The sequence below is a fragment of the Pezoporus occidentalis genome, unplaced genomic scaffold (genome assembly GCF_034315485.1).
Source record: "Pezoporus occidentalis ecotype Australia unplaced genomic scaffold, CSIRO_AGI_Poc_V1 ctg196, whole genome shotgun sequence".
Classification (NCBI taxonomy): Eukaryota; Metazoa; Chordata; class Aves; order Psittaciformes; family Psittacidae; genus Pezoporus; species Pezoporus occidentalis.
Window position 1 is genome coordinate 1,365,684 of NW_026913811.1, and position 25,442 is coordinate 1,391,125.

General features: G+C 41.9%; 1 protein-coding gene across 2 annotated transcripts; it reads right to left on the reverse strand.

Moving 5' to 3' along the window:
* Positions 1 to 1,497: 1,497 nt before the first annotated feature.
* Positions 1,498 to 25,056, reverse strand: MARCHF3 (membrane associated ring-CH-type finger 3). 2 transcript variants are annotated; one of them, XM_062617438.1, is made up of 4 exons: positions 24,766 to 25,056; positions 22,520 to 22,727; positions 6,956 to 7,165; positions 1,498 to 2,275 (listed from the first exon to the last, which is right to left on the reverse strand). In XM_062617438.1, exons 1-4 carry the CDS (start codon positions 24,936 to 24,938, stop codon positions 2,117 to 2,119), a joined length of 750 nt encoding a protein of 249 aa, XP_062473422.1. In that variant the 5' UTR covers positions 24,939 to 25,056; the 3' UTR covers positions 1,498 to 2,116. The 2 variants fall into 2 exon arrangements, with proteins under 2 accessions (XP_062473422.1, XP_062473421.1); XM_062617437.1 differs by having other exon boundaries at positions 1,500 to 2,275; positions 22,520 to 22,890; positions 24,766 to 24,845.
* Between the last annotated feature and the right edge of the window lie 386 nt (positions 25,057 to 25,442).

Sequence of the window (25,442 nt, forward strand, 5' to 3'; positions counted from 1 at the left end):
GAATATTGGCTGAAATGATCCAGGTCTAAATTTTTTAATCAAAATTTGGACTTTGGCAACAACAGCTTCAACTAGTGGAAGAAAAGGTAATCCTTGTCAGGATGAGCTTTCTATCTGCAAGTCTTCAGTTCAGAACAGAAATAGGAATAAGGATTAATATCACCTACCTTCCTGTTATGTTCTAGGAAAAACAAGAAAGAATATGAAGTATGTTTTCTTCCATGGCTTTAATGCAAAATGATAAATGTATGACTAGATAATTTTTGGATTTTTTTTTTTCTCCCACTCTCCCATCATACCCCCAAAAAAGTAAATGCATGGGAGACTATTCCTAGTGATGATCTTGTCTTTTTGCTGTACTTGTACACAAAGCTGAGAAACTGGAGTAGTGAAGTATGTACTAAATTAGACCATGCTTTCTCTCTGTTGGCTTCAGTATACATTCTTCAGAATAAATAAACTATCTTTAAACAAAAAAGTGATACTTGAAATAAAACACAGGCAGGCATGACCAAGTTGTGCTGATCTGTGTACCTTGCAGCTTGATTTAAATAATTGTTTTCTTAGTTGCTACTTAATTCTGTATCATCCTAATTTAAGATCAAGAACAGTACTTAGGAATAACACTTCTTTCATGGGCCAACTTGCTCCCAAGGAAGCAAAAGTAGTACCATAATTTTGAAGAATACTTACCTAAAGCAAATGTGTAGGAATTGAAGTACTGTCTGTGTCCTGACCCAGCTAGACTTGCTTTATTTTTATGCTCCTGGCTAGCAGGCTTACTTTTAACCTGGAACTCTCTGCTTATGTGAATGTTCAGTCTTCTATCCAGACAGTTATTTGCATTTGCAAAGCAGGTTTAAGGAAAAAGTGCTACAGGATTTAGGCCATCAGAGTTTGTGGTATTGAGGTCTTAAGAATCCTCTATAGTTTCCTCTGGAAGAGAAACAGGTATTTGCTGCCAAACATGACCACCCCCCCACCTAAGTGTGTGTGTCTTATCAGAGAGCAGAATTGCTGAATTAATTGGGAGTAAAACCAGCAGGAAACAGTTAATGCCACCTAGGAGCAGAGTCTAGTCTTTATGCTGCAAATTCAGATTGGTCACCATAGGCAGGCTATTACATTCTTTTTAAGAAAGTGCTTTAGTCTGAGTGTTGCAACAAGAGGCCAAGGCTTACATATACTCATATCTATGTGCCAAGCTGAGAACTCTGCAGCTTTAAAATAGTGCTAATTTCTATGCACTTCCCAAAATATGTCGAATGACCTCATTTATTATGTATGCAGACCTTTCTTTACAAAAGTAAGTCTTACAATTAGGGTTAAATGCAGCTTGGTGTAAATGCAGAGAAAACCACTTAGGTTTGAATTTGCAGGAGCAAAATGTGTGTTTCAGTGCAGAATGAGTTGCCCAATTTGTTGCTTCTAAGTGGAAAAAGTGCAATTATTTTTTTCCGAGTGTTAAGTACTAAAGTACTTGAGTTGGAAGATTACTGCAATTTGTGTCATTTCTTTCTTTTGCACATGCTAAATTTGTTACCTAGAATTTTCTTTCCCTGCCAAATAAGAAACAGCAGATCATTTTCTGATCACTTTGTAGCTTCTAAATAATATGCCAATTTGTGGAACTTATAACGCAAAAGTTTTAATAATCCAGAATATTGCCCTAAAGGATCTTCAAATAAAATCAACTGGGCGAGTGCCATTGCTGTGCTTTAGAAAACTAAAACCAGCAGTGGTTACTGTTGATCTACCTAAATAATACTGTAGGAACAGGAAATGATAAAGACAGAACACCTCTTAAACCTGTTTTTCATTGATAATTACCACAGTTTAATATTTTAAACAATAAAAAAGTTTGCATCATGATGTAATTATTAACACAAGTTTGTACAATACCACACAGTATCTGCTAATAAAGCAAGTTTGGCAGCTTAGCAAAAATCATGTGATTGTAGCATCCATGATTTGAATTCAAACAAACAGTGACTTATTCCTCTGTGAAGAGTTGGTAAATCGAAGTAGCACACTTAAGTGTTCTGGACAGTGCTTGATGCCAGTGAGTTTGATGGATATATTTTTAGTGCATGGTCCCTATGCGTAACTGCCCAAATCAAACTATTGTCTCCTTTGAGTTCCTCTTGACGGACTGCAGGCCCAGTGGAGACTGCCGGTTGGAGGGAATGTTGGCAGAATTCGGCAGTACGAGTATCACACGTTGATTGGTCCGACGCCATTCACTGTATAACTTACAGTGATACCTAAAGGATACCTGAGGAGAGAACAGAGATGCTCTTTGTTTAGAGTCAAAGTGGTCATCCAAGGAATCACTTGGGGTTTGGGGGAAATGCCTTGAAGTGGAACAAAAAGCAGCCTAGTTGGGTGGGATAAAAACGAGCAAAAAGTAGCAGGCAAAGATGGGACCTATCAGGTAGATGGCTTGTTCCTCAAGTTGCTACAGCAGAGAAGAAAAGCTGTCGGTGCCCTACTTTCTGCTGTTGCTTCCCTCTTCTTCCTTTATAATATGAAAAATCAGACAAGACTGTCTTTCCCGAGAACTAGAATTCCTGGCAGCTACTTGGAATGAGAAAGATTTTAGGGTCCTATAGTGCTGCAAGTTGTTAAACTGACAGTGTAGCTGTCTGGATGGTGAAGGCTTGCCACTAGCTAAACTGTGTGCAGTGACAGGGTCATATTACAGGTTCTACCCTTTAATGCTTTATTGCTAGGTGCATCACATTAAGATTGCACAGATGCAACAGGGTGAGTGTGAGCCATCAGCCAACACACGTACCTCAGTTTAGTCTTTTTTTGTTGTTGTTGTTTTTATTGTTAATAGTCAACAGATTTCAACCTTAATATAATTCTGCTAGTAGTGGAAGAGAAATGACCAATACAAGATAACTTGGCCCTATATTTTTTTTAAATAGCTTACTGCTTATTTTAGTGACAGCTGAGTGTAGTGAGAATTATGTTTAAGAAGATGTGCAGTTAAAAAAAAACAACAAACAAATGACAACCCTGTAAACTGCCTTGGGACCTTTTATGTTTCAATTACTGTGTTCTTAGCTGTGAGCAGGAGGGACCCATGCAGTGATCACAGGAAGAACCTTGTTGGCTGTTCTGTCTTCATATGCAGCTGGTCATTTGTCACTGATTTTTATGCACCTGAGCCACTTCTGTAGGTCTGTGCTATGCAGAGGGTGCCATGAAGGCTGGAGGGTAGCATGCTTGGTTTGCACGGCTGGGTGGAAGATGCTGCTGACTGCTTGCAGAGAAGTGGCTCTGTGTGCTGCTTGCTTTCCTGCCCTTACAGCAGTGATAGGATGGATGCTGGTGAGGTATGGAGGGAGATTATGCAATATACATGCCTATGATTGTATCCTTCAAAACCCTTTCCTCCTTGCAAAAAGGTGTTTTTAACTAAGTAAATTATTTACCTTCTATAAAACCCTACTAGGGACAAAAAAAAAAAAAAAGACTTGGCTTTTATTAGATATTTATTCAGCTGTCTGCTGGTTAATGAGGGAAACTGATAGAGCTTTTGTTGACTACACAGTTGCAGAAAGACAGCTCTTCCAACAGATCGATTCCCCATCTTTCAATCTCCTCTGCTGTCCCAGAAGGCAAAGCAGTCTACACCTTCATTTCTGTGGAACATCATTATATGAATGAACATGAGAAATCTCTCTTTAAAAAGCACTGCAGTTATCAGCAGGAGCCATGGGGACAAGGAGGGGGAGGGAGCGGAAATGACTGGACACCTGGAAAGATAAATACTTTGCAAAATGCAGTGACTGCTTCAGAGGAGTGAGCTACAGTTTAGCATCATGTGAGCTCTTTGAGGAAGGGCTGCATGTTTAAGCCGTGCTTTAACTCCTCATTTGTTTAAGGCATTTTCACAGGATAATCTAGTTAAGTTTGACAGCTTGTTTACAAGGGGTTCTTGCCTGGAGGCAGTTTCCAAGTGATGTCAGCTACTGAATTTCAGCAGAGCCAATGTTACTCACCCTAAGCTGTTACACTGGATGCAAAACTTGAGATGCTGAGCAAAGGCCAGATTTACACTGGTCCTTGGCACACTATTTGTTGACCTCTTCAACAGGACAGCAAGCAGTGTCTTTCTAACTTACCCTGAATTAATTCAGGTGGGCCTGTTTTAAACCAGCAGTTACGTTACACTGGAAGCTATAGGGCAAATCTTGTACTGCAACATGCTACTTCATCTTAAAGGAGTCAAGATTCTTTGTGAGCAAGAAAGCAGAGTGTGGCCCTGAATTCTCAGTTTAAATAGCAATCTCTGTTTTATGTCTGAAGCTTTCTTCTTGGGAGTAGGTTGGGTTGTCTGGGGGTATGTGTTATCAGGTACAGTGAATAAACTCAGAGAAAAAGCAGCATTGTATGGAGAGCGTGGCTGTTTAAGGGGAGTGGATAAAACAGCTTATTGGATGCTAAAAATAGAATCTCTCCCATTCACTGCTCATTCAGCTAATTATGGTATGTAAATAATCTATATGCCAACTTTTGCCTCATGTTCTGTGTAATTTGCCCCACAGCTCTCAATATACACCCTGCACAGCAATAACTAAGCAAGCAGTGCAGGATTCCCCTATTTCCAAAAATGAAAGGGCAGGTGCTGCTGAAGCATTTCATGGGGCTAGCTTCTGTGTGTGGCCCCATTCCTTGTTATGGGGCAAGCGGAGGAGATGTATCCCCTGTGCAAATGCAAGCTGGGACTTTCCTGTGTTGACTGATGGGTCTCAGCTGCTGAGCAGAGCGGACAAGTCTCCCTCATGTAGGGGATGTTAAGTAGTTGCTTGAAGTCTCTACCTTGATATTGCAAATCTGCCCTCCAAGAATGTGTGTAAACACTGTCACTCAAGCCTGTTGACTTAATCTGCAGATATACTTAAGTCTGCTCCAAACTCTTCTGAGTTTTAATGCTCTTAGGGCAATGAGGGCACCTTCTTACTGTGAAGAGAGCCCCAGCTCCATCCCCATCTGCCCACTGAGTTAACCCCATGCTGAACCAGAGGGTTGCTGTGCACTGAAAGGCATCCTACCTTGCCCTTTCCTGATGAACACAGTGCTTCATTAGCCCATCCACCTCCTGCTGGTCTGAATAATAGATCAGAATGGATTTGCATCTTCCACAATTCAGTGCACATTAAAGATACAGTATTTCAATTAAATTAGCCAAGGAATACATTTACATCAGGCTCACTATCACCACATTCTCCAGCTCCTATAACACATTTCTCTGTATGCTTCTGAAGAGGTAAGACTTAGAAAGTGAATAGAAGGGATTTTGCCACTTATGATGTAAATACAACAGATGATGTTGGGGCTACACTTGAGATGCTGCAGAAGTCTTAATGAGCAGGGTCAGGCATGTCCATGTGTCATGGGTAATTAAATCCAACTTCTTGGCCAGGCTCTCCTTTCTAACTTCCAGCCATTCTGGTGCTTGTGAATTACGTATCTTACATAAATCGGGCAGCATTTGGGGTTCTAAGACAGTCATACACGAAGGAGGTTTGAAAAAGCTTTGCTTGAACACCTGACTGACAGTGCTGCCGGAAGTACAAGTGCTGCTTCACTACTGGAGTGAATGGCTGTCCCGTCAAAGGGGAGTGCTGCTGGTGCTGCTTCACAGAAAATGGAAGCAGAAACAACACAAAGAGAAACTGCAAGGAGGCCGAGGGAAAACTGTCAGCTTTCCCTACTATTGTGTGCTGCTAAGATTCACTTGCAGTCTTCTATGGATGAAACAGGGTGTCACTGTTACAAACGAAGTAAATGAGATGCTACCTTTCAGAGCTTTCTTGGAGATAGCTGTTACGTAGCATGGAGGTTTTATGTTTTTTACCCTCACCATCTCTCCTTTTGCAAGCTTACTGTGGGCTCATGTTTCTTACTGTGTTTTTACCTCTATTAATGTCACCTCCTCAGCAGCTTACACTGATCAAAAACTGCTGGATGGGTTCAGCTATACAGCATGTGGCCATACACAGTGTGCATGAGAGCTGCATGCTAGCCCCGCAGGGTCAGTTGCTGTGCTGGCACCATGGGCAGGGTGGTCTTCCCCCCATCAGGGCAGCACAGGCTCATATGGGTTTTTCTTCTCACAGCAGCACAGCCTTGCATGTGAATGCTCCCTGCATCTGCTGTTCTGTTCTCCTTGCCCGAGAGCTAAAGGCGTAGAATGTCAAACTGAACAGTAACCTGGGATTTTCAGTGAACTGCTAGACCACAACTTGATGAACACTTGTTTTGGCAGCTATCCTCTGGGTTTGCTTCATTAATGCCAAGCCAAGTGTTCCTTGGTGCACTGGGGCCAGGAACTGATCTCAGTTTAACAATTTGACACAAATCAAGTCGCTTTTAGGATGGGTCAGCATGCAAGTGACAGCTGCAAAGGCAGCTGTATTTCTACAGACTTGGGTGTAAGGTGTGTTCTGCTATGGACTTCCCATAGCGCCGCAAGCACAAGTAATGAGGAAAGCATTGGGTGCGCCCACATGCAAGGCTTTTGAATAGTTAAATTAGCCAAATGTTGGATTAAAATAAAATCTGAATCCTCTAGCTTCCACGTTGTTCATCTAAAGCTATTTTGTCCACTGTGCTTTCACCTATTGCACATTAACTTTGATGTAACTCCCTCCCATAGCATGTGTCTTGGAACTCCATGTTGTCTCCCTCTTGCTACCTCCTCTGGTGTTTGGGATTTGAGAATGACTGACCCAAAACCAAACTGTCTTTCTGGATTTCCAGAGAACTTGGGGTGAAACCCAGAGGTTTCTTGCAGATGTAAATTAAATTTATCAGTGCAGAAGGCATATATACGCAAAGCTTTGTGCAGTGGTGCACATGCTCTTCAGCACTCCATCATTAATTTTCTGGTTTGTTCTTTCCCTTATTCCTATGAGTTAAAGAGAAAACTAATACTTACTAGAGTCCAAAACAGGTAAATAGTGAAGAGTGCGACAGTAAGTGCAATAAGGCCAACGGCTTCTAGTCTGCTACTAAAGTGCAGATGGTTCACTGCTCCTCGCAGACACAACCAGCCAGAGATGCTCGCCAGTGGAGTGATAAAAAAGAAGCACAGCAAGTCTCCAAAGAGAGTCCGTTTCTCATGCTGGGGGCCTGGGTTCCTCAGCCACTGCAGGCAAAATGCAGATAAAGCAAGCGTCAGCACAGGGAGGATGTTTTACGAGAGTCAAGCAGCTCGCTTACAAAATGCAGATCTGTTCCTCTGAGGAGGGAACATGGACCATATGCAGGGCAGGGCTTTGGCTGTCCCTAGAGAGGTCATACCTGAACTTTCTCACCTCTCTGCCTGCTGATGTGCACATATACCTACTGCATTGTTTATTCAACTGTAGTTAGAGCTGCCTTGATAAGGGAGAGTGTTTTGCATAGCGCAGCCCCTGGCATTTGTCTGCTCAGCTGTTTGAGGAGCTCCCTTAATGTGGAAGGAATCACACTCTTCTCAAGAAGAGTGCAGAAAGTGTTTGGCCATGGTATTTTAAGTTGGGGTTTGGTTGGTATTCCTTTTCCTTTCTTTTTTTTTTTTTTACATTCTGCTTGTAATACCAGCAAAGCCATTTTCAACTTGCTTTCAGATATGTGCAAGCACTTGAATGCACACAACGTTACATTTATTAAGAGGAAAACCTTGCATGGAGACCTCATGGCAGCCTTCCAGTATCTGAAGGGGGCCTACAAGGGTGCCAGAGAGGGACTCTTCATCAGTGACTGGAATGATAGTACAAGGGGTAATGGGTTTAAAGTTAAACAGGGGAAGTTCAGGTTAGATGTGAGGAAGAAGTTCTTTGCTGTGAGGGTGGTGAGGCATTGGAACAGGTTGCCCAAAGAAGTGATAACTGCCCCATCCCTGGCAGTGTTCAAGGCCAGGTTGGACAGAGGTGTGAGGTGTCCCTGAGCATGGCAGGGGAATTGGAACTAGATGTTCTTAAGGCCCTTTCTCACTCTTGATTATTCTATCATTCTATGAAAACAGAGTGCCTGATAATCAACTGCTGAAGTGAAGGCTGATTGAACAGCTATCAAGCCCACATGCCCATGCTTCTATAAACAGGATTTTAGATGGCAGAGGTGAAAGAAGTTCAGCCTACAACAGTACACTAAGACCTTTTAATAAGGAAACCTCATCACTCAAGTCAATCTTTGAATAGGAAGACTACCAAGCCCTGCAATTTTTTGCTAATGTAAGCTGCAGGCTTTGGTCAGAAGCGCTCTGCAACAATTTTAAATTCTTTGAGCATGTACATGGTGCTACCAAGGATAGAAAATATTTCTTACTGGGGACCCTAACCAGCCTGGGAGCTGTACATGTTACCCTAGCCACCAAGGGCAAACACGTTATGTACTGCACAGGACTGTTTGTACCCCAGAGCCCCTGATCTAAGCAGGAGCCAAAGCTGGGAACAGCCAGCAGAGGTGGAAGGAGCTACCATAACCCCAGCTGCCTGTGCAGCCAGAGCTGGGTTCAAGACAAGCTATCGATTCCCAGTCTATCATGTCCCTCCCAGGCTCTTGCTCCGAGACTAAGGCTATGCTGAAGGCAAGGAAAGTCATGCTCCAACAGGGAGCTATGGCATTATCTGTGACCAGTACAAGAAACCAAAGCTGCTGCAGCTCTGTGCCAGCAGATGTGGATAAGGCTCATGTATCCTTAAACTGTTTGGCCCCTCATTACTCACAGCACATTATAAGTGGCAGTAGAAGTCCAGTCTCCTTAGGTTCATGAAACTAAGGTTAAAACTTCATCCCTTCATCAGTTAATGCCCTTTATTCCCAGTCACCTTGAGGTTTTTTCTTCTTGTGCTACAGCAATTTCCAAGAGGAACAGCAGGACTCAAGAGGTTTGATGAGAGAATAAGGCTAAAGAGTGTTGTGGAAGATAATGAATATTCCTCATCTAGGTATTCTACCCCTCTATTCGGACCCTGTTTCATCTTTTCCTGCTTTACACACACCGTGAAAACAAACAGCAGCATTTATCTCTCCATTGTCATATGGGGTGTAACAACAGTCAAGGAATTAAGTCCAGCCAGGAGCTAATTTGACACTAGCAGAAAGACACAAATCAGTAGACAAGTTTGCCTCAGCCTTACCATCTTCTCAGATGGAAATAATAAATTATCTACTTAATGGGATTTTTTGTGCGGTTTAATTACAACACAGTAACTCAGCAGCCTAAGATCTATTTTCATGTTTGACTCGGGAATTTAAGAGAACACAAAAATACATTCATAAACATTTTTTGCAGGATACAGTCTTTTATTAATCTGAATACTTTTAAAATTCGAAGGATGGGGGAAGTACTTTATAACCGCTATGTACTACTATAAACAAGAAGTTGTAAGGGAAGATGCTAATCAAAGAGGGAGGCTTAATGTTGTTTTTTCACTTTCCAAACAGTGTCTTAAGCTCAAGATTATTTAAGACACCAGAATACCATGTGTGGTAGGTTCACCCCATCCTGCAGCTAAGCACCACACAGCCACTCACTCACCTACCCACCACATCAGTGTGGAGGAGGGAACAGGAAGACGCTGCAGATAGAGCTTGTACAACGTAAGGAGGCATATGTTTACATCTGACCAACTTCATAGAGAAAGCTATAGTTCTTTGTGAGATGCTCACACCACTTTCCTTGGAGCTTTTATTTCATTTACTTAAAAATACTCCAAAGGAATGTGTCCATAACAGTTCCAGGTTTTATTTTGTTGCTGCTAGATAGGACTGATTTCAACTCTCACCTTTGCAGTTGCCAGGAATCCCTATAATCTGAAATTGCCAAGAAAATGAAAAGAACTGAAAGCATCTGGTGGTAAAGGTTCTGCTTTTAAAGGTGACTATGATGATGTTTTTTGAAAAGTATTTCTTTATAAACTGTGACCCACAAGAGAATTGCTGAGCAGCTGCACTAGTGATCTCAATGGGAACTGCAGGTGTTCACCACTTTCTTAGGGTAGACCTTAAAATGCCAACATCTCCTTATGTCAGTGCTATGGCGACTGCCCCTCCTGTAACTGAGCAGTGAAGAATACAATGAAACCTTTCAGAGTCCATTTAGTGGAGGCTGCATCCTCAAATCACAGCCTGTTTTGATTCTTTCGTCCTCCATGCAGCTCAGCTAGTACATGAAATACTTTTTATTGATCAGAGTGAGAAAGAAGATCAGCAACAACACATGCATGTGAAGAAGCACACACATAAAGGCATGTGTTGTCATCTCTGCCCTGTGGCTTTCATGAACACAAGACATGCACTTGAATTAAGACAGCATTTTATGGTGTGCCACCTAATGTGATTGAAATTTTGGGCAGGCAAAAAATGGTGTGAGGCTGCTTACAGGCTGCCTGCACTCCTTATGTCTTATCTGACCCATATGAACAAAGAATCAAATAGAAAAAATTCAAATATTAGACGAGGCTGGGACAGACAAGAGCAGTATTATACAATAATAACTCCTCTCCCGCAATTCTACAGTCTAACCTTAAAAGCTAGTTCTGAGGTTGAAGTCAAAAGCAATGAGTAAGTAATTCAAGTGGCTGTATGGATTTCAGTTGCAGCACGTATTTATCTGTTGAAGTACTTCTGTTTAGATTCTAGGTTTCAGTCTTTTCTTTTGGAAATGTGCACTGTCAAGTTACTTTGAAGCTAAAAAGGCAAGTCAGCAAATCCTTTCCTGAAACTGAAACCCACACAATGGTCTCAACAAAGTGTTGAGCTGATTAATTAGTGTGGCAGTACAGGAGGGCAAAGAAGGAGATCTAAGGCCAGATGCAACTGTCGTATCTGCACTACGACATTCTGAAATCTGTTCTATTAAAATGTGTCAATGCACTCAATTATTTCTGCCATAAATTGAGACTCTTACAGTAATAATTTCCATTTTTGGGGAAAAAAAAAGTCATAAGAAGGGTTATGTTTGAAGTAAAATGCTAGCTTGCCTGGCAAAGCACTATTCTATTGAGTGAAATCTTAAAGTGAACAGTGATTCCAGTTCCTGATACGCAGGTGGAGACCCAGAGTAATACAACATGAATTGACATTAGTAATAGCAGCAAGCCCAAATTCAATAACAGGTAAGCGCAGCACCTGATGCACAACCCTGGCTCATAACTGACACAAACGAAGAAACCCTGGAGAATCCAGCCCCTTGAAGAAACGTGAGGTCCTACCTCATCCCTCACAGTGACACATAGCAAATGGGGTCTGCTCAGATGCAAACACCCTCCAAACCCTTGTCTGCTCCCCCCACTGTCCATGCCATCACTTTGGCAGTGGGTGCTGTGATGGTTGCATGGTCCATGCACACTGCTCCAGCACAAGAGGTCTGTGCTCAGCCACATTCTGCTAAACAGGGCAGGTGCTTCTGAAATAACCTAGACTGGGCACTCTGCAAAAGGGCAGCCACAGCCACCAGTTGGGGCAGGACAGCATCCTCAGCCACATATCTCTTTACCCAGCAGATGTGTGCCTAAGCCTGCAGGCAGTGGCAAAAGCTTTGTTGAGACATACTGGTGATCTACTGCACTCAGACAGGACTGCTTCAACTGGAAAACAGAAGGGGTGTCAGGAAAACAGCCCACACCACTAGAGGTGACTTAAAAAAATCTAGTTATTGCAGCAAAGTCACACTCTAAATGCATCTTGGGGCTGGGCAAAAGAAGGGAGAAATGAAGGGGGACATCAGTAACTGAGAAGTGCTACTTGAGTTCATAAACTCTTTAAAGTAGGAATCCTTTATAGGAGAGAGACGAAACACAGAATTTCATTTGTGAGGACAGTTCACCTCTGGGAACAGCAATACTTTGGGACATAATGGGACAAGGACAACACTGCTCTTATTCAGAGACCAGGGGAGAGGGAGCAGAAATGCTGATGTCAAAAATGGGAAACATAGGAATGGGAGTTCAGTTTCCTTCTCAAGCTTTAGACACCATGGGTCTCATGGACTGGACGAAAAACAAGTCTCCCAAACACAGTGTTGGCTTAAGAACAGCTAACATTGTGAGGCAGAACACAGTGTTGTGCATTCTCCCGAATGCACAATGTTGGCTTAAGAACAAAAGGGTAACAGTTGGCCATAAATACATTTAGATTAAGAATCAAAAAATTTCCCAGCTTTCATACAATCCAGCTCTGGTGAAGAAAAGACTCAGAGGGGACCTTACTGATCTCTACAACTACCTGAAGGAGGCTGTAGTGAGGTGGGAGTTGGTCTCTTCTCCCAGGTAACAAGCGATAAGACAAGAGGAAACAGCCCCAAGCTGCACTAGGGGAGGTTTAGATTGGATGTTAGGAAAAATTTCTTCTAAGAGAGGGTGCTCAGGCATTGGAACAGGCTGCCCAGGGCAGTGGTGGAATCACTGTCCCTGGAAGTGTTCAAAAACCGTGTAGATGAGGCCCTTAGCGACATAGTACAGTGGTAGACATGGCAGGCCCAGGGAAATGGTTGGGCTTTTTGACCTCAAAGGTCTTTTCCAGCCTAGTTGATTCTATGGATCTATAATTCTACTTCACAAAGCAGAGCTGAATTTAAATTATTACCTGCCCTAGAAGGATTAGACTGAGCTCTTGATCTTCATCAGAGGATCTCCACACCTTCTTCAACTGAATGCACACCCTGGTGCTTGGAAATTTAATGTGAGTTTATAACAGTCCTATGGAGACTTTTGGTCTGTGAGCCTACTATTGGCTTCCAAAATTTTACCTTATGTTTTACACTGCACATGAAACCAGTTCTGTGAAACTGTCTAAAATCCCCTCCAGTACAAACATACAGAGATGTTTGTTTGACATTGTCAGCTAATCTGAAACTTCAGACTCCTGCAATGAGCAAATGGGCTCAGTTTCTTTTTAACAGGTTTATTCATCCTGCCCAAGAAAACATAACTGAAGACTGAAGAGCTGCTCATCTGAAGGGATGGACAGGCAGAGGCATGCACAAGACATGCCAGCAAAGCAAAGCCTGACATTTTGGGAAGGAAATCATCATAACAAGCAGCAACTAAGGACCAGAACACCCTAGAGGAGCTCAGACTGGGAATTTATCTAACCTAACCAAACTGAGCTGCCAGCAGAAAACTGCTGTAAAATACCTCCACAAGTATGAGCTGCTTCACCATTGCCAAAGGCCAAATCCTGGAAGCACTCACCTTCCTGGGTCTAGCTACACAAATGCTAAGTACATGCATAGTGTTTTCCAGACTAGATCCTAAGTCTACAACCCGTTTCTACTGGGGAGCCCTTTTTAGTTCACTACATTTTCCTTGGAAAATTGATTTTACATAAATGTTACTGGGGTTATACCAGCAGCAAAGAAGATTCTGCAGAATGAAGAAAATCTATCACACTGCTTTTTAGTTAAAGGTATTTAAATAGCTATCGCAAATAAAGCTGGGGGGGAGGGGAAAGACAGAAAAGAATTGTCTTCCCTAAATACATTTCCCTTTGAACTAAAAATAGCTTATTAGACATCAAACATATCAGTTCATTTTGTTCTTTTCACAGTGATAGCTCTGCAGTGAATCTTGGTGAAAACTGTCTATACACAAGCAAAACTAGAAATTATTGTCATCTCTGGTTTCATGCCAGCAATGACCAATGGCAGCAGCTTGCCTTGGGCTTTAGGCAAAGAAAGACTGGTGTTGCCTGGGTGTTTTTAGTGTGTTTCACCTGAATGAAGGACCATTTTCTAAGACCAGGCTGACCATTTATTGGCCAAAAACCCTCCCCCCAAAAACTCCAATCAACCATCTGAATATTTTTGTTCAAATACTTCTTAACTTGAAAACTTTCTTTTAACCTTTTCCAGTGGAGTTTTCTGAAATGAAGCTTAACTACCTATAACTCAAAATAAAGTCTTCCAGACCAGCATGGTATGTATGTTTGTATTCAGTGCAATGAAACATCTGGTGTAACTTGAAACTTTTCTAGGTTAATGTTTTGCCAAGGAAAAGAAATATTTGACAGTTACTTTTCAATTGAAAAAAAAATCTGTATTTCAGTTTTGGGGTTTCCTGCTTAGGTCAACCATTCAGTTACTGGCACAGTATTATTGTCTTCAGTGGGTGCTTTTAGAAAGGCCATGGTGACAGCTCACAGACGTATTCCTTTGGTCCCAAAGAGAGTCGTGCCTGTCTGACAGCTAGAAACCAAACAATTTGATCTTTAATTTTATTATGCGAATGTTACAGCCTCTTTGTAACTCAGTCTGCTCTTATTTAAGTTTAGCCCTTATTTTAAGTTCCAGGGAATATTTCAATTGTGGATGTCTGAATGAGCTGAGGCTACTTTCTGAAATATCAAATTAATTTTATTTGCATCTTTTAGTAAGTGGAAAGAATATCTTATTTATTGTAAGGTGGTGGTGTATAGTAAACTTTTACTTTTTGTTTGTTTTGTAAAAATAAAAAAACACAGTGCAGATAGGAACCAACCCTAGGTGGTAGCTAAGTGTGTAAGAAGAGTGCTGTTGGCTGTTGCTATCACACCATAACTGAATTTGCAATCTAGATCCTGGGTAGTTTGCCAGCTGAAAAACAGGAGTCTGATACACAATGCTCCACCAAGTAGCAATAATACAGTGGCAGGTACAGTGGTCAGTATAGAAACTGTATAATTCAGTTTCTAGGTTATACATCTTCAATGTCTATAAACAGGATTACTGATTCTCTGATAGTGAAGAAAAAAAAAAACCAAAACCCACAACAAAACAAAAACCACCACCAAACCAACAGTTTGCTAAGTTGCACAATAAAAACTTATGAAATTTCTTGTAGGTCAAATGAAACAGTATTATACTGTTTAATATTAGTCTGGCTTACTGCTATTCTGTTTTCCTACTATCTATCTTAGTTTGCATTTCAGATGATGCTTGTAATAGGTAAAAGATTTCAAGATGTGTCAAGAAAAAAGATTTTGTGAAACTGTGGGAGAAATAGTATTCCCTTTCACCTGTAAGTCTTTCATATTTCCCATTCTATTTTGGGTGAATGTATTCCCAATTAGGCAGACAAATGTATGCATTCAAGAAAATCAACAAAATCACATTTTGCATTTCAAATCAAAAGCAAAGCAGATTGGCTATTGGCAACACATATTTCTACACACTGTAAATGTCCTGATCTATAAGCCCAAGTATATGGAAACTAAAGACATGATAGATAATGAACTAAAAGGTCAGATGCAATAAAACTTTTCATCTTAGCACTTGCTTTTTCCTAGAAAAAGCAAACTTTGGCTCATATTAATGGTAGGAAATGCTACTAGCAGGGCAGAAATAATAAACTGGCACTTCAGAACTGTACTACAGAATCATGATGTCCAAAGAAAAGTCACAAAACCCACAGCATCTTGTCTTATCTTGCTAGTCCTTAAAGAACAGCATTTGGCCTCTTCCAAAGCAGCTGTTTCCTCTCTGCTCACTTATTTTCTCCTGGGAACTCTCCTCAACATTTTTTTGCCCTTGATTGCTAGACCTTTACTTTTAGAAGAGATCAGTTACAGATGTGATGGGTGATGGTCTGAAGGCACAACCTGTTCACTGGCAAGTAATTTTTGCTCTTCTTTATTTTTAATTTTTTATTTTTTAAATTTTTTATTTTTTTCCACGGGTGGTTTGGTCTTGTTTTTGTTCTTGCTGTCAGTACTATGAGAAAGATTTCTGCTTGGAAAAAGTCAAGCACTTTAGCAAAACTTTTCTGTAATGAACATAATGAACATTTAATTTCTCTGTAAAGGAGAGAGAACAGCTTGTTCTGGTCTCTGGATTTTTCCCTGTTATGTGTGAGTAGAGTATAGTATTCAAGGTGTAAAAGTGTCTTGAAGAGGTTATGTTTTTAAAACTTTATGTGTTGGGGAGTTTATTTTTGTTATACTTCCTTTCACTGAGACATACTTCTACTGGAAATCTACATGACTGCTTCAAATTCTCCCTGTGTGACTTGGGCCTCAGGGTGGTAGTTTGCAGTTGAAAACAACTAGGTACAAAAGCTTCTGCATCACCTTGCCCTTCTTATTTTGCCCTTTGGCTCAGGAAGGGAGGGAGGATGTACATACTTAACGTATCTGCTCCCAGCCCCAATGTGCTGTACTGACAGCTGCACTTCCTCCAAACTTAGACTCAAGAAAGTTTTCCTAGTTGGTGACTATCCTGAGTCACCATTTTCCTCCGGCTTTAAGAGTGATCCTTCTACAAACTTCGTGCAGCCCATCTGGTGTTTCTTCATTACAGTAATTTAATGCTGATGACTTGCTTCACTGAGCAGTGGAGAGGAAAAATAAGTAGAAAGAATCCCAACAGATAAAACCAGATGATTCAAAGTCTCGCAAAAAGTAAATTAGTATTTCAGTATAAGACTTCTGGAAGTTTTAAATTCTAATGTAAGCTCACCTTAACTACTTCATGCATAGATGTAGGTTTTAGGGGGGTTAAAATTTATTTTTCTTTATCAGCATGAGCTCCACACCCAGCAATAGATTGGGAAAAAGGGAATTTAATATCTGCCCAATATTGTGATGATTATCCTGGCTTTGTTTTATTCCTAGTCATGCTGTTTTGCTTATGAGTTTTATATTGTTAATTGGGTGCTTTCTTTTTGTTTGTTTGAAAAAAATGAACCAATAAATACCAAATCCTGGTTGGTTTAAAACATGTAAATAGCCTTCAAGCAATACAATGGTGACTTATATGGTCACATAATGTTCTTATACATATTTATGTTGTAGCTGGCTGGTTTCTAAGTATTTTATTGCACGTAAGTACATTTTCTCTGCCATGTTTTGTGTCTGTTTCTGTACTAAGCCAAGTGGAAGCAACATAGATGCAATATGGAAATTGAAATGAAGATGATATATAATACTCATATAAAGCTTGCCTAATCTTCACTCTGAAACATAGCAAAAGCATCTATGTGAATAATGTCACAAATTTCTACAGTGCATTTCTTCCTGTGGATTGGCTGCGTTAAAAAAGCAGCTTATATACAAGTGGAAGGTCTATAAAAGTGACTAACGGAAACTGCTGCAGTTTGCAGTTTGTTTTGAGATTCTCCCATGTTTGTCACGGGAAACATCGTATCTCCACACATACCAACCACCATACTATAGAATTTTCTCTCCTCCGGTGTCTAGAATTTCTACTGCTTCAGCTTGGGTCCTCTGTGTCAAATGTAGCCAGGCTGTCACTGGCAGTGTGGTCACCAAGACATGGGAGAGAGAAGCAGGTCTACTCAGCAGCGGCTGCTCTTTTCCTTGAGGTGTGTCATGCCTAGGTAAATTCATAATGAGAAATCCGTGTGCCCATGCACAAGTCCCGCACACCTCTAATTTCCAGTAGACTATACAGGGCTGCTGTGCATTTAGCCTACAGTAGAAGAGGTGGGTTCAGACCTTGTCTGCTCTTCCTGAACTGAATTTTGTAGTATCACGAGGCTTAGGACATTGGGGAATGTGCATATACTGGTAATGTGTAAATGGACAACATCTTTTGGATTATTGGCAAACAGCTTTAACTGACTGTAGGGCTGTGAATGTCTCTAAACAATGCCTTTGCCTGAAGGAGGAGCCCTGAAATCAAGTGAAATGGTTAGGCTTGCTCTGCTCATGCCTGCCAAGTACCTCAATAGCAACACGTTATCTGCAAATACGTGACTCTAAATGGCAGCTCCAAAGATGATACAGGGAGCTTATGCTCCAGTAGCTTATGTCTGATTGATGTTGGTGGTCTCCATTTTCTGTGCCAGGGCCTGTCAGGTGCCCTCCAGAGGGGAGATAAACAGACTCATTGATCTTCAGTATGAAAATACTTTATCACAATCCATCTCTTGCTCCTTTATAATACATCACGTTCTCTCTAGTGCAGTTGTTATAACTTTACAAGTGACTCAGAAATAACAAGTTCTAGGTCCCAATGGAGAACTGAGGAGCTTGAGCCCAACCTCACAGCAGAAATCCCACCAGAAGCAGGGATTTCCTGTTTAGCTCAGTCCATAAGCAAGGCAGCATAAGTGCTGAAAGCCAGGCAGGGCACTATACCCACCTGCAGGGCATCCATTTACAAATGCCTATGAAGGCTCAACAGAAAGCAGTCCTTATGAATAACTGTAAAATCACACAGGACACATTTGACGCATGTAGGCCAACAGTATGGAGATAAGGAACTGTAAAGGAGACCACTCATTTTGGCTGACCAGCCTTTGACAAATACCTGTGGAGGAGGTGAAATGTGTGTATGCTCTGGTGTGTGCTTCTTTGACTTGAGGCAGGACAAGCCACAGAGCTCTCCCACCCAATGTAGCAGGAGGCAAAAGATGTAGGGAAGTGGTGGATAGCAATGAACAAATCACTTTCCATTGAATGCTGAAGGAGAGGTTAATCACCATAATGCCTGATTCACGAAACACAATTCTTCTGGGGAAAATAATCTGAGTGAGTTAAAAAAAAAAGAATGCCTGAAACTTCACAACTGCAATGTTGAGAGGATTAATCTGCCTGACAGACTACCCTACCATTTCCTGCCTCTGTGGTTGGGTTTGGGGCATCAGTTAGCAGATTGTACATTTCTTAGGAGATGTTTCTCCCCCAGACAACAAAGACATGTCCTGTGGCACAGATAAAGGAATGTCTCCCTTGAGAAGAACATAGTTTGAAACTCAGTTGACCAGAGAGAAGCTTATGATGGAGAAAAGACATGAAGGATAAAAGAGAAAATCAAGGTCAAAATAAATGCTATTTTTCCTTTGCTTCTTTTCACAAAAGAAATCCAGGGAAAGACTAGACTGCTGTGCATAAGATAAGTTGGGAAAAGAAAGCAAAGGTGAGCTGCTTGCACTTTTGTATCCTTTGCATGATGCACGCAGGAGGCAGGATATAATTCCTAGAATCACCAAATACCAGGTTGGAAGGGACCTCAAGGATTATCTGACACAGCCTTTTTTAGCTGTAGATACGCCCCATGTGTCTGACCTAAAGATCTCCTTTTCAAGTGCATGGGCCCACATTCTTAGTGTGAACACAGGTGATGCCTTAAAAGAAGGCAAAAAGCCATCCTGCAACAAATTTTTATTGCTTTAATTTCCTCATGAACTGATGGAAAGGTAGCAACATGGTAAAAGAGGAGGAGTGCAGGTGAAATGTGATAGGTTCACTAGCCTGTTCTGATCAAATCATGAAGAACGGCACAAAATCCTTTGCTGCTTCCATCATAATGTACACAGGGGAGGAAGGAATATGGCTGGACAACCAGCCAAGCCACTTACTGCTTCATTTCACTTACTTCATTTCAAGCCCACTACTGCTGCAGCCTCTCCTGGGTGCTACCAGCAGCAATTAAGTCAGATGTGACATTTCTATATAAAGCAAGTGAAGTATCTCAATTTGATTTTCCACTGAGATTTCCTTTACACCCATGGCTAAACTGCTAAGAAGCAGTGACCAATGCAACGAAGGAATGAGGACAAAACATAATACTGTGTTCTCTTCTTTTTTTTTTTTTTTCCTTTAAGAAAGTGAATAGTCAGAAATACCATTTCTTTTCCTGATGGAAAACCTCTAGGAGAAAAGATGGACAAGATGATTGAGATCGCTTCAAGCATGTTTATACTACCTGTCACTCACCAATGGATGAGATGTATTCTGTACATGAGATAGGGCCTGCTGAGGAGTTACTGGATCAGCTTCTATAGACAATACTTTACAAATGACTTTATAAGTACAATAGTCCTTCTTGACCTCCTAAAATGCAGTGGTAAACTCATTGCCTCCACTGAAAGGACCGCTTACCACTTCCATTATCTAGTTCAGAAGAATCTTTGGAGAACTAATTCTCTCACTAAATGAAGAGAACTCTGACTCCACACACATACACACACATGCTGGAGTTAAAAGCAGGTGGCTGCTCTGGCTTGTCATTTGACCAAACATTATGGCAGGTTCTTGTGAAAGATTGTCCTAACATACCTGATGATAAACTTCCCTCCATGCCCTAATGCTCTAAGTAATGCAGGGAGACAGATAGGACAGTACTTTTAGGACACTAAAAGCTTAGTGCTTTTTAGGATGTGGGAATCTGGAAACTTGCATCTGCTTTTGTCATCCTTTGGGAAATTTTATATTTGCTGTTATTATTTGCAGGAGGTTCTTTTTATTTCAAAGCACTGTCTATTAAATAAATACAAATTTTAGGGCAAGCATAAATTATACTAACAGAAATAAAAACTTTGACTCGTGCCCTTCTGCTTAATTTTTCTCCTTGTGTACAAGTCATCTTAGTTACTCTTTGTCTCTGATGCTCTCAACTTCAAAAGTACAGCTTCAATTCCCTTCTAAACTGAAAACATACTTGTGTAAGATCACAACGGACCTGCTTTTTCTTTTATGACTTTTTGTGCAACTGCATATAATAGTTGATTACGGTACTAAAATATTGTGGGTATAGTAGCTAAGAAGCAGGAAAAGATTTAATTGCTTGAAAGAGTCCAGCGCAGAGCTACAAAGATGATTAAGGGAATGGAACATCTCTCTTATGAGAGGCTGAGGGAGCTGGGACTCTTTAGCTTGGAGAAGAGGAGACTGAGGGGTGACCTCATCAATGTTTACAAATATGTAAAGGGTGAGTGTCAGTATGATGGAGCTAGGTTTTTTTCAGTGATGTCCAGTGATAGGACAAGGGGCAATGGGTGTAAACTGGAGCATAGGAGGTTCCACGTGAACATCAGGAAAAATTTCTTTACTGTGAAAGTGACAGATCACTGGAACAGGTTGCCCAGGGGGGTTGTGGAGTTTCCTACGTTGGAGATATTCAAGGCCCACCTGGACAAGTTCCTGTGTGATGTACTCTAGGTTACCCTGCTCTTGCAGGAGGGTTGGACTAGATGATCTTTTGAGGTCCCTTCCAACCCTTAGGATTCTGTGATTCCGTGATTACGTAATAAAAAGAAAAACATCAATTAACAATGTGTACTATGTTTCAGAAATATTATTGAACCTGGTTCTTATTAGTCCAGCTGAGAAAAAAAAGCTTTATCGTTACTATTGTTATTATTGTTGTTGTTGTTGCTACTATTTATTAATTCTTTTGTCAAAACTAAGCCACACTTTATCAGGGAATGATCAAGAAACCAGACTTGCCCAGCCTCAGCAGGGTTAGCTTTGCATTCAAGTTCTTCAGTGATCATTAGCTCTGAACACTATCATGCCCCATCTCTCTAAAGCAAGCCTATGAGCAGCTATTGCAAGGGAACAGCTTGGAGAAGCTGGACTCTAAAATCAAACTGTGATAAAGAATCAGCCACAAAGATTTTGCTGCTTAGTCCCTAACTACCTGAGAATACTCAACAAACAGCAGCATTTCTGAAACCAGGACCAGCTTCCCGGCGGAGTCTGGAGTCCTGCTAGAAGGACCAAACAACAAGCAAGCAAACATAGCTGGCCTAGGCTTGCTCTGGCTAGATTACAGCTTTTGTGCTAAATACACATTCCTTAACCCAGCATAAGCAGTTTTGGTAATCCTTAGTGAGAACTGCTCACCCCCTTTCTGTGTGGGCCTCTGACCCACTACCCAGCAGTTTTATGCTGTATCCTCTCATCTGTGAATAAAAGCAATAAAAAAAATCTGTGAATAAAAACTTATTTTTAATACCATATCTCCTTCTACCAGTTTGCTACAGTTCACAGGAGCAATGAGGATACACAGGAAAGACACACAGTCCCGAACCTAAACTTAGCATTTAAGTGATTGTGTCACCAGCTGATAAAAAAAAGATGCTTCTCATTACTTCTGAAAAATGTTATTATTTGTAATTCGCTTTGAATTGCAATATAAGCCACTATTTTTACAGTTTTGTTTTGGGTTTTTTTTTTTCTAATTAGGAGAGGCAAAAGGTCATCAAGAGTGTAAAGATAGTGACCACCAAACCTGGCAAACTTTATGTGTATGCAGCCACAGAGCATCTATGGCTATCACAAACGGCATCACAAATGGCTAAACATGCCAGACACCAACTAAGAACTACTCCTTCTTGTGGGCTTAACATGGAAACTACCTTTCTAAGGTTCCTTGGTTTGTTACTGCTCCCTCAGAAGCAAGGTGAAAATATAATCTTGACCTATATTTAATACTGATGCTTGTCTCACTTTCCACAGAAATTACTACTTGCCTCTTCCATCTTCTACCAGCCAGCTTACCAAGCTGGCTGGTAGACCAGGAATACACTGCACACTGTTTCCCACACCTTCACTCAAGTTTACAATGAAGCAAACCCATCGATCCTATTCTTCTCACTTGATTTGATTCACTTCAAAATAAGAGCTTTGTTATTTCTGCCCTTTCCCTGACCTCTTGCCCTCATCATGCCAATCCCAAAACTCACAGCTTGCTTTGGCTTCGGCCAAAGGACTTTGTGATGCCTGTATCGAAACAAACATGATTTGCACATTAAAGGTAAGGTTTTGGGGACATGCCCCAAGTACTGACCTCCACCAATGGTCTGTATTTGTGCTCCACTGCAAACCTGAAGTGGCAGAGTTCACAGCAGCTGGTGTTTGAAGACGTCAGCCAGTGCTCCAGGCAGCTGCGGTGAATGGTCCCCAATGTTCCTGTACATTTGCAAGGGGAAAGCAGGTCTTCCTGGCTGCTGCCCTCATGGCAGATCCTGCATATCGGCTGGCCATTAAAGGGGCTGCTGAAGGAGGAGGGAAAATTGTTGTGATCTACCCTCTCTCTCTGCATGTCACAAATTAACAATCGGGACATGTGCAGCTTGCGAACTTTGTTCTGCAGTTGGTACACCAAGCTGCTGGCTGATGGTTGCTGGCACTTCAATATTCTTGTTTAAAATATCTCTTCTGTTGTGGGGGGAAAGTAGAGAGGGAGAGTGAAAAACATCAGAGTGTCACGTTAAAGACAGATGACCAAGGGTTTCTGTACCTTTGTATTTTCCACCTCTTCACAGTGCAGCCACTTCAAGAAATCTCTAAATACATCACGGAAGTTTTAAACCTGCCTCAGCTGTTCCCATATGCCACTGATGACCTGTGCCATCTCTTCTGAGCTACAGGATATCAATCTCTGATGCTAGTGATGATCCCCTGACCTACAGGGTAAACTTTTTTCAATAATCAACAGCAAAGGACTACTGGACTTGAAACAACAGCACAACTTGCACTGCTGTGGTCTGAAAGCAGGGACACAAGTTTGGGCAGGTGTTTGCAGGCATGAAGCTCGTGTCCCTGGGGGAAGTTTTCCCTCTCTTTGGAACAACATCTCACAAGCAGCCTCAGAAGCACTGAAAAAGAGGACTGTGCCAAACACATCTCTCCCTCATTGCTGCCTGTGCCTATTTCTCCTGCACTGCCTCCCCCAAAGCACCCACTTTCCTGGTGGTGGGATGCTAATGTTCAAAGGAGATGGGTGCTCCTCCTGACGGTGAAAACATAAGGACTGTGATGATTCTCAAATTTACAGAGGAATTTTTTCTGAAAGGAAGGCAGCACATGGCTTCTCAGGGTGCTCAGACTTAGGGCATCAGGACGAAAGCAGGAGCAGGCTGCAAGCACCGGTGCTGCTGGGCCATGGACTTCACTGCAGCTTCAACTCAGCCCCGACTGCCAAGGCTGAGACTGAGATCTTAGAAACAACCCTCCCTACCACATACACCAGATAAGGTGATCTCCTCAGAGAAACAGGTTTTATCACTGGCACTGACAAAACCTCATTAGCAAGTAGTGTATGGTGGCACACAGCTGTTCCCTCTGTCCCTCTTCTGGCTCTTTGCAGGATGCCCCAGATAGACCTCACTCAGGTGTAACTGCAGGAAAGTCCAAAGAAGCCAGCCTGTTCCTTTCAACCTGCCTGCTAAAACAGTAAGAAGTTGTGCCTGATACTCTGCACACACATCTGAGCTGTCAAAATGCACAAGTTTTAAAAGAGTTGCTACAAGTCACGGGGAAAAGACAGCCTTTCAGGTGTTACATCACACATGCAGCAGCAGTTACTAATTTCACTCTTCACAAGAGTGCAGTGAACTGAATTGTATTATTATTTGTTGTTTTGTGAAAATCGAGGGCTACTTTAAGACCCATGCAGTCTTTCCAGCCTCCTACCAGTGAAATGGAACTTAATTCTGACCCAAGTATCAAGTCTGCATACAGCCAGACCCTTAAGCATCCTCTTTCTTGCTTCTGATGAAAACAAAGCCAACCCAAAGCAGGCTTTTGAAGGGTATAGTTTCAGTGTATATTTTACCACTGAAATCTGCCATTCTAAATTGACAGAGAAAGCCGCTCTCAGTCACTTGCAATGGCTGAAGAAGCAACAGTTGTGTGTGCACCTCTGCTAGAAATAGCTTGTCTATCTGCTAAACACACTGGCTTAGGAAGTGTGAAGGAAACTTGCCACGGAAATGCTGCCAGCATCACACAGGCTAAACACAGCATCCATGCCAGCAAGCACCTGATGGAGCCTTCCACTATCTATCAGGGCAAATTACTGCAGCTGGCACACTTGAGAGCAGCATCCCTAGACACCTTGCTTCCTTAGTCTTCACCAAGTGTAATGGTGAGGATTTAATTATATATGCAGAACAATCATTACAAAGTTAGGATAAGGATTTAATTACAAGTGCACCATGGTAAGCCCCCATGAAGCACATCACCACATCTCCCCCTCAAGCGCCTGTATGAGCCCATGAAGGAAAGGGTTTCATGGCACCCCCCACATACCTCTGTGTGGTGAGGGTCTGCATGACAGAGAGCAGCTGCCCATCCTTGGTGGACACCGGTGTGACATGTTCCGGGCAGCCACCGCCGCTGGCTCTGGTCTTGCTGGTGGGTGCTGGAGAGTACAGGTGCTCTGGTGGGACTCCTGGCAGGTATCTGCTGCAGTTCGTTCTCATGGTGGTGGGCAGTGGGTCCCCATTTACAAAAGAGAGAGTAGAGGGCAGTAAGGCAGAGGAAGGGGGTACGTCCTTCCCTGTCTGCGACTCTGCTACACTGATCGATACCAGGTGTGAGATGTAACATGTCCCCTCCCTGGCCCAGCCCTCCAAATCGCCACAGGGAAGCTTACAGCATTACATGTCGTGGAAAAACAGCAACCTGGGTCTCTGTGCTCCTTTTTTTTTTTGTTCTCTGCTGACTCCTGAAGTTATGAGTGATAAATGGAAAGACTGAACCTCTTTGTCTCTTCCTCCTCCAAATACTACAAAGGAATATACAATCTTCACATTGTGTGCTTTTAAACTTAAAGACTGTCCCTGTCCATCAATGTTATCACAGGAGAAAATGACCGGTGAGCTCCAAATCTCCTGAGAAAACACTCCACTGTTGTTAAGTGCCTTCCTCTGCCCTCACGCAGAGCACAGACCTGACAAATAATCCCGTATAGGGCTTTTGTCACA